Genomic DNA, 17150 nt, shown 5'->3' with positions numbered 1-17150 from the left:
AACCAATGTCATCCAGAACATGAAGTTAAGATTTAGATCTGAACTTCAACGGTCAAGGAGGTTTGAAGCTCTTTAATTATTAGAGCTCCTATTTTAATTCCCCCTAAAAGCAAGTGTGGTGTTTATACACGTACTAAGTAACAAGCATTTCCCAGATGCCACATGGACAAAAGAGAGACTGATTTACACTTGCTGAGGTTGTGGCTCATATTAGCTGCTGAAAAGCTACAAATTCACACCCATTGCATTTTCATTGCTCAAAATGCTTTACGCTCTCTCTGTATTTCTTGTAGGATGCACATTTTTTTAAATTGCAAGGTGAATTTCACTTTTCAGTAATACTCCAAAACATTATAAATGCCATCATCCAATGTGGAAGCTTTCTTGGCCAAAGCTGGGAACATTTATTTAAGGACAAAATTCTACAGAGAACACAAGACGATAACATGATCTAAGTATTTCTCCAGTAGCCCTATCAGTCCAACAGACAACTGGGAAGGTTCCAATCTTTCCAACCCTTCTGTAGGTTTCATACCCATTTGTTGAATCAGTCAGTTCAAGCAGGAACTTTTTAGATCCATGTTCTTGCTTTGGCTTCTGCCTCTCTTCAAAACCTAGCATGACCTAATATATTGTTCAAACAACCCCTGCGGCCAATTTATAGTCCCAGAGATTGCAGTAACTACTCCTCCCTGTGTATAGCTCCAGGAGGGGCTGTGATAACCCTCCCATATGGTGTAAATACAACCTTATTCCACAACCATACATATAAGCCATAACATTGATATAATTGTCCCTTAAAATACTGCACCTAGTTGCACTAGCATCAGATTCTGGTAAGGGAATTGTGCTGTTTAGATTGAAAGAGGCAGGGATGTTTTCTCTTTTTGTCACAACTCCAAGGGGATTCTAAATAGTAAAACAACTGAACTCTTTCTTCAACTTTGCCAGGAAGAAAAAAGAAATCCAGCCCACGCCACTGCACTTTGTCATTTGCTGTCAAAATGACAGGTTGCTGCCTCATGCCAGGAAGTAGCCTAAAAACTTAATGAAGCAGAGAAATTCTTCATCTGGTAAGTATCCCCCTCTGAATTTCTGAAAACCTGTATCAGTTTGTGTTAAACTAAGGGATAAAATGCTAAATTATTTTATACACTCACTGTTGTTCCATGACCACTGGGTACCAAAACTAGCAATATTTTTGGATACTTGCTGCAGTCCTGCGACACTTTCAGATTCCCAGAAGGCTTGTGTTCATTTCAGATGTTACAGAGTTGAAAGAAAGTAGCCTGGCATCATTGAAATGCAGTAGATCTTGATAAAACCAGTTGGCTGCTTCAGTAGTAAGGAAATATTATAGGAAAAGCATAGTGCTTCACAAAGAAATGAAAGCAGCTTTGTGCAGGAAAGATATGTTGCCAAATGAAAGAAACTATCACTTGTTACCTGTTCGCCTTTGTGTTAGAGTGAGAAGATATTGCACTCAACTCAGTGTGCAGGATTTGTAACAGTACTGTAAGAATTTCCCACTCTGTAATGTTAAGATGACCCTCTTGGTTTCTTTTGGAAGAGCTCAGGCTGGATAGGTAGTTTATTTCAGGGCCTTATGACTGTGCATCTTGTCCCTGAAAATATGGACAAAGTTAGATTATATATGGGAATGACGAGTTAAACATAGTTCAGACATCTTTTCTTTTCATTGCTATCCTTTTAATAATTATTCCTTCCTTCCTATGGAAAACAACACTGAGACATCATGCAGGGTTTCAGACGATAGTTTGCCTTCCAAATCACTGATATAACGTTGTTATGGTTACACAGTGATGCCAGTGTTCAATACTTCAGGCAGGCCCACTGAGAGGGGATGGGAGGGCAGATGGGGGCTGGAGGCACATAAAGGGGGCAGTCGCTCCAGGGCAGGTATCACTCTTTTTTTTTTTTAACATATGTTTGTGGAATAAATTTTGTGTGCACCAAGGCATCTGCAAACATGCACCACCAACAGAAGCACAAGCTGCCCTCTGTGGGTGGCTGTGGGCTTTCTGATAATCAGCTGGGTGGCTACCCAAGTGCTCAGCTTACAGGGAATCCTGCCCCAGGGCCCAGTGATTTGAAGTGGACTGGAGCTGCTGCTGCTGCCGCCTCTGCTAAAGTAGCAGTGGCAGGAGCCGCAGGCCCTTTACCTGGAGTGCTGCACACTGTGGCCAACACTAAGGGCTGGGGTGCACGTGGTGACTTGGTATGCTCCAGGTGGCAAAAAGGGCTCGCTACCCTCGGCCCCGTCCCTTCCGGGACCACAGAACCATCACAGTCACCACCTTGCCCAGGGCCCGGTGGAGGCTGTCGGCTCTCCTGACTTCATTGCCTGCAGGCTACAGAACTACAGACATTTCAAGGATCTTTTTCTTTGTATGTATTATTTTAAAAGTAACAAATAAGCAAGAGCGCTGTGTGGTAAGGCCAAAGCCCTACCTCCTCTTGGGGCCCAGGCAGGGTAACCGCAGACCCCTGGGGCTTCACAGCAGTACTTTCCAGGGCTTCCTGCTATGAATGATTGGGTCTGCAACTGTATCGATATATTACCTAAACGTGTCAATGGTACCCAAGCTGTGGGAGTTACTATTGCGCTCAAGCCAGAGGTAGGCAATATTTTTGATGGGAAAACCACTCCCAGGATTTTGGCAAGTGGCCAAGGGCTGCGCTTTCCTCTGGTATGGGTGCAGGGTCTGGGACAGAGGTTGGGTGCAGAAGGGAGCTTGGGGTAGGGGACTGGGGTTCAGGAGAGGGTGGAAGTCTGAGAGGGTGTTTGGGTGAAGGTAGGGGTTGGGGCAGGAGACTGGGATGCACGGGGTATGGTGCAGGCAAGGATTCTGACCTTGGGAAGGGGTACAGGAAGCAGTGCAAACTCTAGAAGATAGTTGTGACCTGAGGGGTGCAGAGGGTTTGGGTGGTGACCTGGGACAGGAAATTGGGTGCAGGAGTGTGTGGCATGCCAGAGAGTCAGAGCAGACGCAGGCTGCTCCAAGCAGCTGGCTGCTCCATGTGCCTCTCTGCATGGCATACCAAGGCAAGGGGCTTTGTGTGCTTTGCCTGCAGCAGCACAATCTCTCAGCTCCCATTTGCTTGGGCTGGATTTAAAGGCTTGGCTGGCCAGATCTTTCCCCCCCCGCCTCAAGCTGTAGCAGTGGCCAGGAAGTAGCTCTGTTGCCAATAAGTAGTTCTAGAATTATTCTTGCTTTAAGTTTACAGACTAAGAGACTGAAACAAAGAGCAAGACCATGAAGCAATTGCTGTGTGATGAAGATACTTTTACTGCTCACAGCCGTGTCAAGGGATTCTGGAAGAAGGGAAAATACCTCGCAGAAGTTTTTTCTCCCCTTTAAGAGCCTTTGGCTCTGCTTAGCTCAATTTTTAAACTTCAGTTTTACAGTTGACCCTTAAAACCCAGGAGTGTGAGTTCAATCCTTGAGGGGGCCTTTCAAGGCTCTGGGGCAGGTTAGATTAAAAAAATGTATGAGGGATGGTGATAGGTCCTACTGTGAGTGCAGGGGACTGGACTCAATGACCTCTTGAGGTCCCTTCCAGTTCTATGAGATATGTAAATGTTCACATGGACAGCAAAGAAGATGGAAAATAGGACTTTAAATAGTACCGCCCTCTCCCCCCGCCAGCTGGATAGCTCATTTATGTGACTGGCGCTCCTCTGGTATAGTAGAGCCTCAGTTCCAAACACCAGAATTATGAACCGACTAGACAACTATACACCTTATTCAGAATTGGAAGTATGCAACCAGACAGCAGAATCAAAGAAAAAAAAATACTGTGTTAAAAGTAAACTGCTTTAAAATAAAGGAAAAGCAGCAGTTTTTCTCTGCGTACTAAAGTTTCAAAGTTGTATTAAGTCAAGGTTGAGTTATAAACTTATGAAAGACTCATCATAATGTTGTGTTCAAGTTACAAACATCTGAGAGTTTCCACCAACCTCCATTCCCAACTTTGAGGTACTTTGTTGATTAGCTATGGTTCTAGTATGGGCATTCAACCTACAATACCTCCTATCTCAGATGCAAGAGTAACTAACAATACGCTCCAGAGGTAGATGCATTGTGGGTGATCAAAAATAACCCCCCACCTCAAATCCAGCCCTTGTCCCCCCATACAAAAGGAAAGATAAAACAGTGTTTTGACTCAAAAAATAGAAATGAAGGAACTGAGCAGGATTACTAAGAACACAGTGGCCTAGCCTAGCGTGCTTGTGGCATTACTGGCATAATAGTAATGGTAGGCAGAAGGAAGAGACTTGCTTAAATATCAGGAGACAATGTGTCTGTTAAACAAGTTCAAAGTAGAAGAGCTTGGTAGGAGATAGTGCAGTTGCTTGTCAGAATGGTTTCCAGCTCCACATAGAAAATCCTACCCAGACAACTTAGGCCTCTGAAAGCAGAGCTTGTCAGAAAGTGCCCACAGTCAGGTCCTTCTGAAGTCAACAGGTGCCCCTGGGCCTAAAAATAAATAAATGAACTGAAGGAACAGATGTTTCAAAGCTGCAGAGGGCTTTAAATGCAGAGTCATCCCTGCACATACTTAAGCTTTGCTGCAGGAAGAAGTAGATTCGCTCAAGGGCCATGTTCAAGGAAATCCTGGATAAATCCCAGTTGTCAGTAATATATCCACTCCAGATCTTATTCGCATTTGGAATTTCTATCATCTTACACTCACAACCCTTACCCCTCACCGTTCTGCACATTTGCTACATCTGTTGTCGGGGAGCAAGGGACTCTTGTTTAATTATGCAACATACTGTACACTTATATCTGGCAGCCCCAGGACTGGGAGGTTGCTGGATATCCAAATATTCTTGATAACAGAGTGGTATACCTAGCAATGCATAACACTAAAGAAAAACAAGAGTAGGTATTAAGAAACAAACAAAAATGTATGCAAAGTGCTTTATTTACCAACAGTAGTATTGCACGCAGTGAACTTCTAGTGTATTTGCATTTAATTTTGCTATACTGCACTTACAGAAATTTAGTTAAGGTTAAAATGCTGGCTGTTTGAAAGTTCTGGATGACAGAATGCCAGATATGAAGGAGTTTACTGTATATATGATCTTCAAAAAGTAAGTTTAAATTAACTGTTTTATTAAAAACAATTTTAAACCCACTGAGATATCATGTTACCTGCCTTATGTCATTTATTTAGCCCACCTGCTTTTAAAAAAAACCTTTTGCTTTTTTCATACAGAAACCAATTCTATCAATAACATGTTTTCCTTGGACAAGTGGCTGTTTTGTTTATCCATTTGTTGTGAAGAATGTTAAAAGGATGGAAATTCAGAAAGGCATATTTTATTTTATTTTTTTACGAGATTGATTTTGTACAATAAAACAAAACAAAACAAAACAATATTTTCAGTCTGTGGAAATAAGACCTAACTTTATTTTTTTGCAAAGTATAAATCATCCTTTTTAAAAATAGTCAGGAGTCAGATTTAAATTCTACATTGTGATAAGAGCATAATTAGCACCTGATAAATCCTAGAGGCTATATGGATGTCCATGATAACTTCTGGAGAACAGAGGCAGCATCTTCACACTAAACTGAACACTTTCACTTTAAAAAACAACCTATCCACAGTTTCGAATTGCTGTGGCCGCCATTATGCTAATGAGGTGCTGCATATTCATTGCAGTGCCTCATTAGCATCTTTCAAACCTGCTCATTAACATGCCCCCTTCGAAAGGAAGGGGCTCGTGTAGACACAGCCCAAGGGTGCATCTACACTTGCATTCCTCTTTTAAAAGAGGTATGCAAATGAGGTATACATTTGCATATTTGACACCTCATTTGCATATTCTGGTTTCAAAAGAGCTTCTTTTGAAAGAAGAAAGCCAGCGTAGATGCTGCTCGTTTGACAGTAAGCCCATCTTTGAAAGAATAAGTCTTCCTTTTATTTGTATGTATCTCATAGAGCTGGAAGGTGCCTCTAGAGGTCAAGAAGACCAGCCCCCTACACACTTGGCAGGAAGCACCTTCCCTGACAGGTTTTTCCCTAAACTTATTTGGTCCAGACCCCTAAACAGCCCCCTTAGGGATCAAGCTCACAACCCGCAGTTTAGCAGGCTAATGGTCAAACAACCGAGCTATCCCTCCTGCATAAAAATGGCTGTACTTAGCAGTGGATAGCTGCTCCTGCCCCATCACTATCCCTGAAACCAGTGTGACTGTGCTGCATGAGTCCACCAGGGCTATAGTCTCTCTGCTGTTCATTTTGATCGGCTGAGTGTATCGATTGGGAGCCATTGTAATGCCCAACAGGTTGTTGAGGGAGCAGGGGCCTCTGAGATCTCCAAGTTCACACTGCACAGGCTCCTCTAAACTAAGGCATTGGGCTGCAATATGCCCTAATTCTCCACATGCATAGCACCTAGAAGTGACTCGACCTCCCGACCTGCCCTGAGGGCTGCTTGGCCTCACCCCCTGCCCTTCTCTCTCTCAACTTGTAAATCTCTCTGGCCATTTTTTGGTCCCCTTCCTCCCGTTCCTAGCTTCATCTGAAGGGTCAGGTGCCTGGACCTTGGGGCCTCCCTTTCTGTCGCACCCTATCCCCAAGGGCCTGGGAGAGACCTCTGGCTGTTATCTGTCCCTCCACGAGGGATACAATCTCCTCATAGGAGGAAGCACCATTCTGGCTGACCCAGCCTCACAGGTCGGGTGGTAGCCCCCTCATATAATGGTCCAAAAACAAGGGTCTTTTTGATCTCCTCAGGGCTGTGGGTCCCAGGTTGCAGACACTTTTTGGCCATGTGAATGAAGTCAAATAGCTGGGGCTGCGGAGCCTTGCCTTCCTGGAACCTCGTCATGGAGCTGTTGAGCTTGGACCACAGTCATCACCCCAGACCTCACAAGTATCTTAGTCTTTAACTGGGCATATTCCATGGCTCCTTCCTCAGCCAGGTTCAGATAGGCCTTCTGGGCCGCCCCACATAAAAGCAGGACCAGAATGCTGGCCCACTGGGCTCAGGCCCAATCCTCCCATTGGGCCATTCTCTCAAATGCCATAAAGTACACCTCCACATCACCCTTCCCCGTCATCGTGTGCAAGTACTTGCCTGTTTGCGGGAGACATGCCCCCACACAGCTACATACCTTGGTACTCAAGGTCCTCAATTGGAAAATCACCTACTTCAAGGTCGCTCAGCTCTGGGCTACTTGGCTTGCCAGCAGCTGATAGGTTTCTTGTTGCAGGTGAACAGATTCTTGCTAGGCTGCCATCTGGACCCACGTAGTGGTCTGCTGGGCCGCTGTTGCCTGCACAAGTGCCTTGACAACATCCTCCATTTTGTCTGCACCCTTTCACAGGCAGCATACCTTGTCCAGTATGGGTCTGCTGCAGGGTTCTCACTGCAGCACACAGATCCCACGCCTGACACGTGTGGCAAGGTACCCCCCTCCGCCTTCGCTCAGGCCCTTTGCCTTTTCCCCTCTCAGATCTGTTGGCCTGGCTTGGGGAGGGGAACCCATCACTCCTCCCCCCCACAAGCCTACTGTCAAACACTCTCCTTTCCTTGATCCGCTCTTGCTAATTTTTGTCTCCCTCAGTGTGTCTCATGCTCTCTGCCTCCTCTCTGCTCTGTTTGCTGCCCCTGTTTTTAAGCCTCCCAGCAGTTAGCTCAGCTGGAGTTTGCTAACTGATTACCTGGATCACTATCTATCCCATATTAACCTGGGAGTTTAACTCCTTGGCTACGTCTACACTAGCCAAAAACTTCAAAATGGCCATGCAAATGGCCATTTCGAAGTTTACTAATGAAGCGCTGAAATACACATTCAGCACCTCATTAGCATGCAGGCAGCCGCGGCACTTTGAAATTGAAGTGGCTCGCTGCTGCGCGGCTCGTCCAGACGGGGCTCTTTTTCGAAAGGACCCCGGCTACTTTGAAGTCCCCTTATTCCTATCTGCTCATGGGAATAAGGGGACTTTGAAGTAGCCGGGGTCCTTTCGAAAAAGAGCCCCGTCTGGACAAGCCGCGTGGTGGCGAGCTGTGTCAATTTCGAAGTTCCGTGGCTGCCCGCATGCTAATGAGGTGCTGAATATGTATTTCAGTGCTTCATTAGTAAACTTCAAAATGGTCATTTGCATGGCAATTTCGAAGTTTTTGGCTAGCGTAGACACGGCCCTTCCGTCTTCTCCCACGCCCAGGCTGGGTTCTGGGTTGCCTCCCAGCCGGGATAGGCTGCCCTGACCCTGTTACAGAACACAGATGAACTTCTCCAGTATGTCTGCTTTGGCTTTACAGACATGGATAGACTACACGCATCCTGTAGCCCTTTTTCGTCCTCTTGTCCAATATATGTTTGCACGTTCCACTGTGGAAAATTATTTGTGCTGTTACACTTGCTACAAGCTCAATCTCAGGAGCACAGAGAATTCCAAGGAGGGAGTCTGCTGAAACAATTCAAGGAAAACATTTTTATCCTGCTGTTTGTGACATGATTTGCTTAAATTCAAACTGTGAATGTCATACTAAGAAACATGAGCCCTGAGCACAAACGCAGGGACATCATGCATCTAGAACCACCCACCTCTGGAATATTACTTAGAGTGCTCTGCCTCTCCTCTTCAACGTGGGCCTCTAGCAATGGAGAGGAACATGAGCTGGTCATTATGGAAGTGAGATGTGCTGCCCTGAGTCCTGCTTCCCTTCTGCTAAGGCAACAGAAGCCTTTTCATGGGTATGTCCTGGATTTCAAGCTATGTGGCTATATAGGGTGTAAGATAGGGTATGGCTACCTGCAGTGACATTATCAACCACACTCCACAAGCCCAAATTTGGACAGGTATCCCCTCTACAGTGTGAAACTCATGCTTTCCTGTAGCTGGTGATACTTCTAGGTAATGTTTTGCCTTGAAGTCCTTAGCAGCATGGTTCAGTTGTAACCAGGCTCCAGGGGAAGGAATGGTGTATTAATTTCAATGGAATACATGGGCCCAAAGAGTCAAAAGTATCAGCATGACCCCTCTCTGTCCAACATTAAGTAGTGCAAACAAGGTGATATACAGAGTTCAGTCAGCTTAGTACCATGACTCCCTTTTTAACCATTTATTAATGTGACAGATATCAAAGAACAGTCCAAGCAATTGAAATGTAAAGTATTAAGCAAAGGTTTATTTCTAATACATTCCCTGTTCTCTTTACCATTAGCTGGAGAAAATTTTTAAAAGGACCCACATCTGACAGCTTTTCAGATATTATTAAAATGGTAATAATTCTCCTTTTTTTGGGAAGAAGAGAAGTTAGTTGAGATGGGCTGCAGCTGTTGTTGATCCTGCTAAAAGACAAAACAAGACCCCCAAAAAGAGGGAAAAGAACAGCAAAGATACATATGACTGCTGTCTCTCGTGTTGATGATCACTTCTAAGCTCACTGCCGGAAAAGACACAGGTACAGTACTTAATTGTATCAGCCATTCTGAGACCTGGCAAACTTGTCCCAGCTTTGGGGTGGGTCAGGTATTGCTTTTATTTGCCTTACGGTTCACAGGCTTTAACAGCAGCCTCCAGGGTTTTTAAAAGCAGAAGACAAGAGGAAGGATGAGAAAGAGAAGAGACAAGGAGGTGCATGGCAGATACTTACATGTGTCCAAGGTAGCATTCAGGATTTAGCCATAGCTGCTGGTGGTGACAATGTCATCTGTGTTCCTTTCTGTGAGGTGGGCTGGTCAGGACATATGGCAGGATTATGAAAACAAAGGCCCAGCGGTTTTAGGGTGAATTCCAAAGTCACAAGGGACATAATGTGTGGCAGCCATGATGCAAAACTGGCTTCTCCCCCTTCTGTCTGTAATTGTTGCATTTGCATCCTCCCACTTTTCTCCCCCTGAGCTTTCCTTTAAGGATCCCAAAAGAGAATGGTGGGTGAGATAGCTCTTCTTCTCATTATTTCATCCAGCAATTTAGGCCTAATTTCTCATACCTCTGTTTTGCGCCACTGACTTCCAGTCTCATGCTATTCTTGTTTTCCAGGCATAATATTAACACAGTCCTTGAATTACAACAGTAGGCCTTTCTATTTAAATTAGTTCAGTGTCTGTCTTTATTGGTATGGGTTATTGTGACATTTGATTACTTTTACCCACTTTCCCCATAGTTAGTCTTCAAAATGCGTAGCATTACTAGGCTCAAATTATCACTACCTGGGGGAGGTGCCTATGGCAATATGGATGACCCTTCCTTCTATTGCAGGAGAACTCTAGGTGTTGGGGCTGACTCTTTGCCCCTGGGCAAGAAAAATCCCACTCAAGGATCATGAGCTTGTTTCATATGCAAGGAAGCTAATGGGAGTCCTTCCATCAACTTCAGTGGGCTTCAGCTGAGGCCCCATTTGGGTAACAACTTCTGCTCATTACATGCATGACTTCACGAATAAACTAATTGGTTTTAAGGCCAGAGGAGATGGGTATGAACATCTAGTCTGACCTCCCACACATTGCAGGCCACAGAACCTCACCCACTCACTCCAGAAACAGACCCAGAACTGCTGGCTGAGTTACTGAGCCTTTAAATCTTAAATTTAAAGTAGCACTACAAAACTTGTGGCCAGCACACAGCTTGTCAGGTTAAGCCACTGGTGAGCCATGAAACAGGTGGGTTTATCTTGCGTCCACAGGTCTGGTCGCCCGTAGCTCCCACTGGTGAATCAGTTAGATTCTGAGCATGTAGGTGAGGCTCACCAGACATACATATGGGTAAGAATTCTCCGGGGTACCTTAGAGACCTTCCCATCTATTATCGCTCCTGTGGTCATACTTCCAGGTCATTGTTTCCCTTAAGCAAAATCCTAAGAGAATGACTAAGAACAAGAATGTAAGAATGGCCATTACTGGGTCAGACCAAAGGTCCAGCATCCTGTCTGCCGACAGTGGTCAGTACCAGGTACCCTAGAGGGCGGACCGAAGACAAAGATCAAGTGACTTGTCTCCTGCCATCCACCTCAGCCTCTGACAAACAGAGGCCAGGGATACCATTCCTACCTCCTGGCTAATAGCCTTTGTTTGACCTAACCTCAATGACTTTACCTAGCTCTTCTTTGAACTCTCTTACGAGACATGTTCCTTTCCTCCCCTCCTGCCTTTTTAAAAATCATTTTAATTTTTAAATTACTGTTGCAATAAAACATCAGAATTGCACAGAGCAGCTGGCCAACCTACAAATCCTTTATGTTAAACTGTTAATGATTTTGCAGTGTACCAGTAACTTCAAAGGCTTGACAGGACAAAATCAAATCCCAGATCACTAATATACTCTGGAACACACTCCCTAATAAATGAGCAGCTTCCTTTTGACTCACGTCAGTTTTCTGGTTCACTTAATGACTAGCCCCGCATAGAACATATTGTGGTAGTCTAATCTCAACATAACCACAGCAAGAATAAAGGTTGCAAGACTGAAAGAAAAAAAAAAACACCCAAAACTTCCTAGACAGACAAAAATAAAAACATCTGTCCTGGCAGTTATTGCTACTTCTGTTATTTAACAGCAACTGGGAATCAGATTAGACTTGTACATTTGAAACCACAGAAATAAAAGAGAACACATACTCTACAACAGGGCAGATAATCCTCCCCATGCATGCCACTCTGGCATAGCTATTATGGCATGAAACAAACACACTTTGTTTCTGTGATTGACTCAAATAGAAGTAAAACTTGTAAACACTAGGTACAGCTGTAAAAAAATCCTGTCATTTTTCTCTCAAAGAACAGAATTCTGTGACACATGAAACAAGCCTTCAATTTTTTTTTTAATTTGCATCCCAAACACTGTCATGGGGGCTGTATCTATGCTATAAAGTTAAGTAGACTTAAGTTATTTCAACAATCATTGATTATGAAGATGCAGCAAGGGAGAAAAGTGACTCAGAGCTATGCTGCTGTATTACAATGGGCTTGTATAAAGAAAGAAATATTGTGGAATAGCTACTTCTAGTTAACTATTCTTAATTAACTCCCTGAGATAGATCCACTTACGCTGAAATAAAAGTGCCTTATTCCGAACAGCTTAATCCATTATGTTAATGGGTCAGTCTGATTTGGAGTAAAAGACTCTGTTCGGGGAGTGTCCATATAGGGAATTAATTTAAAATAGTCATTCTGCTTTAAATTCATATCCTACCTTAATCCAAATTAGTCTTCCTTTGTGGACAAGCAAAATAGCTCCCAGAGCTGCTTCAAGATAACTCACCTTACACGCTGTGTCTCGCTCTGCATTGTGCCTAGCCTTGCAATCGTAGTGACGGCCGCACTTTCAATTTTAAAAATAAATATACATTGATTTGGTAGGATAACAAAATTAAAGGCGAAATCTTCCCCTCAGATGCGTGCCTGGCTATAATAAAAGTCAATAAACACAGATATATGAGCATATTTTGCCCTAAAGATTCTAAAATGAGCTTTAATAACTAGGAGTGAGTGTTTTAGGACTAGCCAAGCCTGGAAAATGAGAGTACTTTCGACTTTTGCAAATGGGGATTTAAAAAAAAAAAAAATCTGTGAAATGTGTTTGTGCTAGAAAGCCAAAAGTTAGTTTCAGCATGGTTAATACTGAAGGTTAGTCAGTCTGGAACCAAACTTTACATCTAATAAACAACACCTGTTCAGCCTTGAACTTTCAAACTTCATTACACTGCAACCCCCTTCTGACAACAGAAGTTACTACATAACCCCAGGAGGGGAGACCAAAGTCTGAGCTTACGTGAGCCCTGCTGCCATTGGCAGGGTGGAGTTGGTGCCACAACCAAAGCACTTCAGCCCCAGGTGGAGGCCCTGTAACCTGATCCTTGCCACTTGGGGCTTCTGCACCAGATGATGGGCCCCAGCAAGTCTAACATTAGCCCTAGTGACCCCATTAATATGGGATCATGTGACCCACTTTGGAATCTTGGCCCACAGTTTGAGAACTGCTGCTTAAAAGAAAAGAAACAGGAGCTCAGAAACGGTGCGAGTGCACATGTAAAGCTATAATTCAATCCAGCTATAACTGTCATGCATAAAAACAAGTGCTGGAGGGTACATATGTTCTGGACATTAGGACAAGGTGAATCCAGCCAAACTGGAAACTGTGATGACGTCAAGTTGGGGACTCTATGCCTGCATGCAGATGTGGAATCAGCCACCTGCTGTCAGGGCTATAGTGCATCTCTCTCATACCAGGTACAATAGTGGGTTATTCAAGCAAAAGTCTCTTGGGACAATGTGTTGGCTTAAGCCTTTGGAAATCAGTTTGACCAAGTTTCTTTGCAAAGGGATAGAAAAGTGGAAACTGGAAAACTCATCAGATGAACAAAAATAACTCCCTTCTCCCATTCTTTCCCACCCCACTCCCCACAAAATAAACCAAACCAAACCAAACCAGACCAGACGCAGTAGAGGGACATAAACTCAAACCAGATACACTCAGAGATACATAGGAAGCTTTGGGCAGGAGCAAATGGCATGCTTTTGTATGCAAGGACGTTCTATTTAACTGTGGAACCAGCCAAAGGCAAAGGAAGCTAGCTGCAGGAGAGGGGATGATGCCATGACTTTGAAGAGACCATTTTCAGCAGGCTCCACCTGGGCTTCCCAAAGAACTCTGTTCAGGTCCAAAGAACTCTCCAGCATGGCAAGGAAACTGAGCCAGGGAAAATGCATACAAGTGCGTTCACTGCTCTGTCTACACTTGTGTACTTCTCATGCTAAATAAACAGTAATGCTATTTTAGAATCCTATGTAAAGTCAATGGGCACTTTCACTGTTGAAAAGCCACATAGAGAGAAACCGTAAGCCCAGAATGCTCAAAAGGCTGGAGTTCTGGGAGGGGATGTGTTTAAACTATGGAGGAGTCTTTGGGGTCAACACTGGTTTGAAAGGCTGTGCACTGGACTGCAGGGTCTCAGCTCTCAAGGAGCAGTGCTATACAAGAGGAGCTGCACTTTATGATGCATAGGGACCTTAAGTCATTGGTGGTACCTGGAAGCATCTTGAGTCTGAACAGAGTCAAGACCACAGAGGACCCAGCAAGGAAGGCCCCAAACACAACAGCCTGGTGAGTGTCCTGCATGGGGAAGCTCTGTCAGAACTGTGTGCGCAACACTGATGATAGCTGATCTATCGTTTGGCAGTAGCTAAAGACCCAGGGAGCAGCAAGACAACATCATCAAGATTATCTGTGCAACCTGAAATGAAAAGTCCAATTCTACAGATGATCCAAGTTCTCCAGGCTCTGAGTTTCTATTGTATGTGAAAATTAATTACTGGATATTGAACTGGTAAAGCACAGGTTGAACCTCTCTCATCCAGCAACATCTGTAATCCAGCATGATTTTAGTTAGCAGGACAAACACTTATCTATCATGTGTGGCCAAGTCTCCTGTGGTCCCATAAAGTTTGTTTACAGCCACCAGACCTGGCTCTCAGTGTTCTGTGCTGTTATTTAGCTGTAATTTACCCCTTACTGTCTTCTAAGAGGCCAGTAAGCAGTGGAAGCGTTGGTAATGTGCTAGACAATATTAACTTCCCATAGTCTAGCAAATTCTCTTGCTTGGCACAAGTCAGGTTCCAAGGGTGCCAGACTAGAGAGATGTATTGGACATCTGCAAGAAACTAATGAAGTTAAGTAACAGAAGTATGAAGAACTATAATATGCTGTTATTTGTAATGTGAAGTTCTTGATTTTTCACAGTAGTGTTTGATTTCAAATGACGCAGTGTATTTGCACTTCAGCATTTTAATTGGAAAGATTTTGTAATAACCCTGGCATTCTTAAATAACCAATATTATTCTCATAGTATCTCTACTGGAACAGTACTTACATTTAAATACAGGTGTCTAGATATGTTTATAGTTGCAAAATACATTAAAACTGTTTTATATTACATAAGCTCAACTACCACTAAATCTTCACAACAGCATTGCCAGCAATTCAACTATCTATCCAAATGTACTCTTTTATACCTGAACATAGCAGAAAAGAAACCCAAGTAAATATTAAAAAGAAGGGAAGCTTAAAACACCAAAACTCCACAGCAGATTGGATCAATAAAATAATAAACTGCAGTTCTTAAATGTAAGTACTACCCCAAGTAGTTGGTTGTTTTTAAATGATGTAAAAGCCCTTGATTTCTTAGTGAGACACTAATGTGTAGTCTACCTATTCAATCCAATCAAGATTTAGGCATCGTGCTATAAAGGCAAACATATCAGACACTTCCTCTATAACTTTAGCTGTTGGTTTTCCGGCTCCGTGCCCAGCCTTGGTATCAACATGAATGAGAAGTGGATTGGCTTGTTTGCGGCTTCGGCCCACCACGTATTGTAGAGTAGCAATGAATTTCAGCGAATGCAGAGGGACCACACGGTCGTCATGGTCTGCTGTGAGAAGTAACATGGAGGGATACTGGATTCCATCTTCTTCTGGCAGTTTGATATTGTGAAGTGGAGAGTACCTGAAAAGACATAAGCTTTTAGCCATCGGTTCTTTTAGACCAAACAGACAGACTATTTCATATTCAAGCCACCAGTGTGGAATCTGACACTGCTCAAAGTTAGTCCCCCATTTGTATAAAATCCATTTTGTGTGATTAGGTAGTGATTCTCTATCACTTGTGGGCTATTAAAGAGAATAGCAAACACTTGCCTCTCTATTAACCTGTGAAAATACTTTGGCTCCCAGCCGTTTAGGAGACCTTAGTGCAACAGGGTCTCAACATTTGCGAACTTACAGTTTGCGAATTTAATTATGCACAAGCAGCTGCTTCCCCGGGGCCCCGGGCAGAGAACGCCAGCAGCCGCCCCTTCCCTGGCTTAGCATCTAACACAGCTAGCTAAAAGGAATTATTTTTCCATGAAACTAGGTTTTGTTTTAAGAAGTTAAACACTGGCACTGAAGGACATTATATTTTTAAGGTATTTCTAGGATCTCCATAATGGTACTTTTTAAGTACCATTACACATGACTCTCAAATATTTTGATTTATTTGGTAAGAGATTACCAGTAGTTCAACAGTTGATTTGACAAAGTTTGCCAGTCCAAAAAGACGACTAATTTTTCAGACTAATATCAGATAAAATGATTTCTAAAATGTCTGTTTGGATGTTGGGAGGCCTAAAATGGACATATATACAATAGATTACACAGGACCCATCATATAATATGCCTTTTCCCAGCCACACTGGGTAAATTTAAAATTCTCCTTCTGATGCTCTGTATGCCAAATTTCATTGCATCTGCTAATATTGTATATAAACAGTTTTCATTGCACACATTTGTATCATATATAAAATACAAAGCATTTTGTGGGAACATCCTCTCGAAATTCAAAATATGAACTTGAAAATTACGTTATTGTGCACTACTGTGAAAATGCTTTCACAATATGAAAACTTAACCTGTCTTGACAAAACAGCAAGCAAGAGGCAAATGGTTTATAATAGACCTACTAGATTGTAAAGTATTTTACTTGTGCGTTATATTTTCCTTTTACCAATGCAGCGCTATGATATTTTAAATAAATACTTTAGCTCAAAAATTGGAGACTGACTATTTCAGTTACACCTAATGGGACCATTACTTCATTATCTAATATCCTGATTTAGTATTAAATCTTACATAGTAGTTTAATATGTATGAGAAATACTCAGTTTTCACTGTTAATTTAACTTGCTCTGCTAATACTGAATTTTCATTTATTTATGTCACATATTTTAACAAGCTTGTTATTATCGATCATCAATCTGAAGTATACTCAATTAAACCAGGTCTGTGAAAATACTTATTTTCAGGCTTCTGAGCAAGAATTTAAAACCTGATATATTTCCTTGTGTATTCCACTACCAATCAATTTATACAAATAAACCCCATCTACATTTAAAACACAACTTACAAAAGCAGTAATCTCTTCTACATAATTAAAAACACTATTTTTAATTGTTGGGCTGAGTGTTCAGTTCTGACAGTCTGCCAGAAAAAGTCATTACTTAAAAAGCCAACATTACATGTTGGCTGTGTCTACACTGAGATAAAAATCAAATATACTATTATGGATTTTTAACTAGAATTTTTAAGTTTGAATTTGACTATCCTCACCTCCCCACGCGCTCCTCACAAA

At 42.8% G+C, this 17150-nt stretch overlaps 1 protein-coding gene across 2 annotated transcripts in view; it reads right to left on the bottom strand.

Annotated features, from left to right (window-relative positions):
* Positions 1-14754: 14754 nt before the first annotated feature.
* PREP (prolyl endopeptidase) overlaps positions 14755-17150 on the bottom strand; it is a 201297-nt gene continuing 198901 nt past the window's right edge. For both annotated transcript variants that reach the window (XM_074990809.1, XM_074990810.1), the window contains one exon: positions 14755-15488. In XM_074990809.1, the coding sequence (XP_074846910.1) occupies positions 15194-15488 (295 nt within the window). In that variant the 3' untranslated portion in view covers positions 14755-15193. The remainder of the gene's footprint in view (positions 15489-17150) is intronic.

Source organism: Carettochelys insculpta, chromosome 3 (assembly GCF_033958435.1).
Source record: "Carettochelys insculpta isolate YL-2023 chromosome 3, ASM3395843v1, whole genome shotgun sequence".
NCBI lineage: Eukaryota > Metazoa > Chordata > Testudines > Carettochelyidae > Carettochelys > Carettochelys insculpta.
The sequence above is the reverse complement of the archived record's forward strand: the minus strand, read 5'-3'. Positions and strand labels throughout refer to the sequence as shown.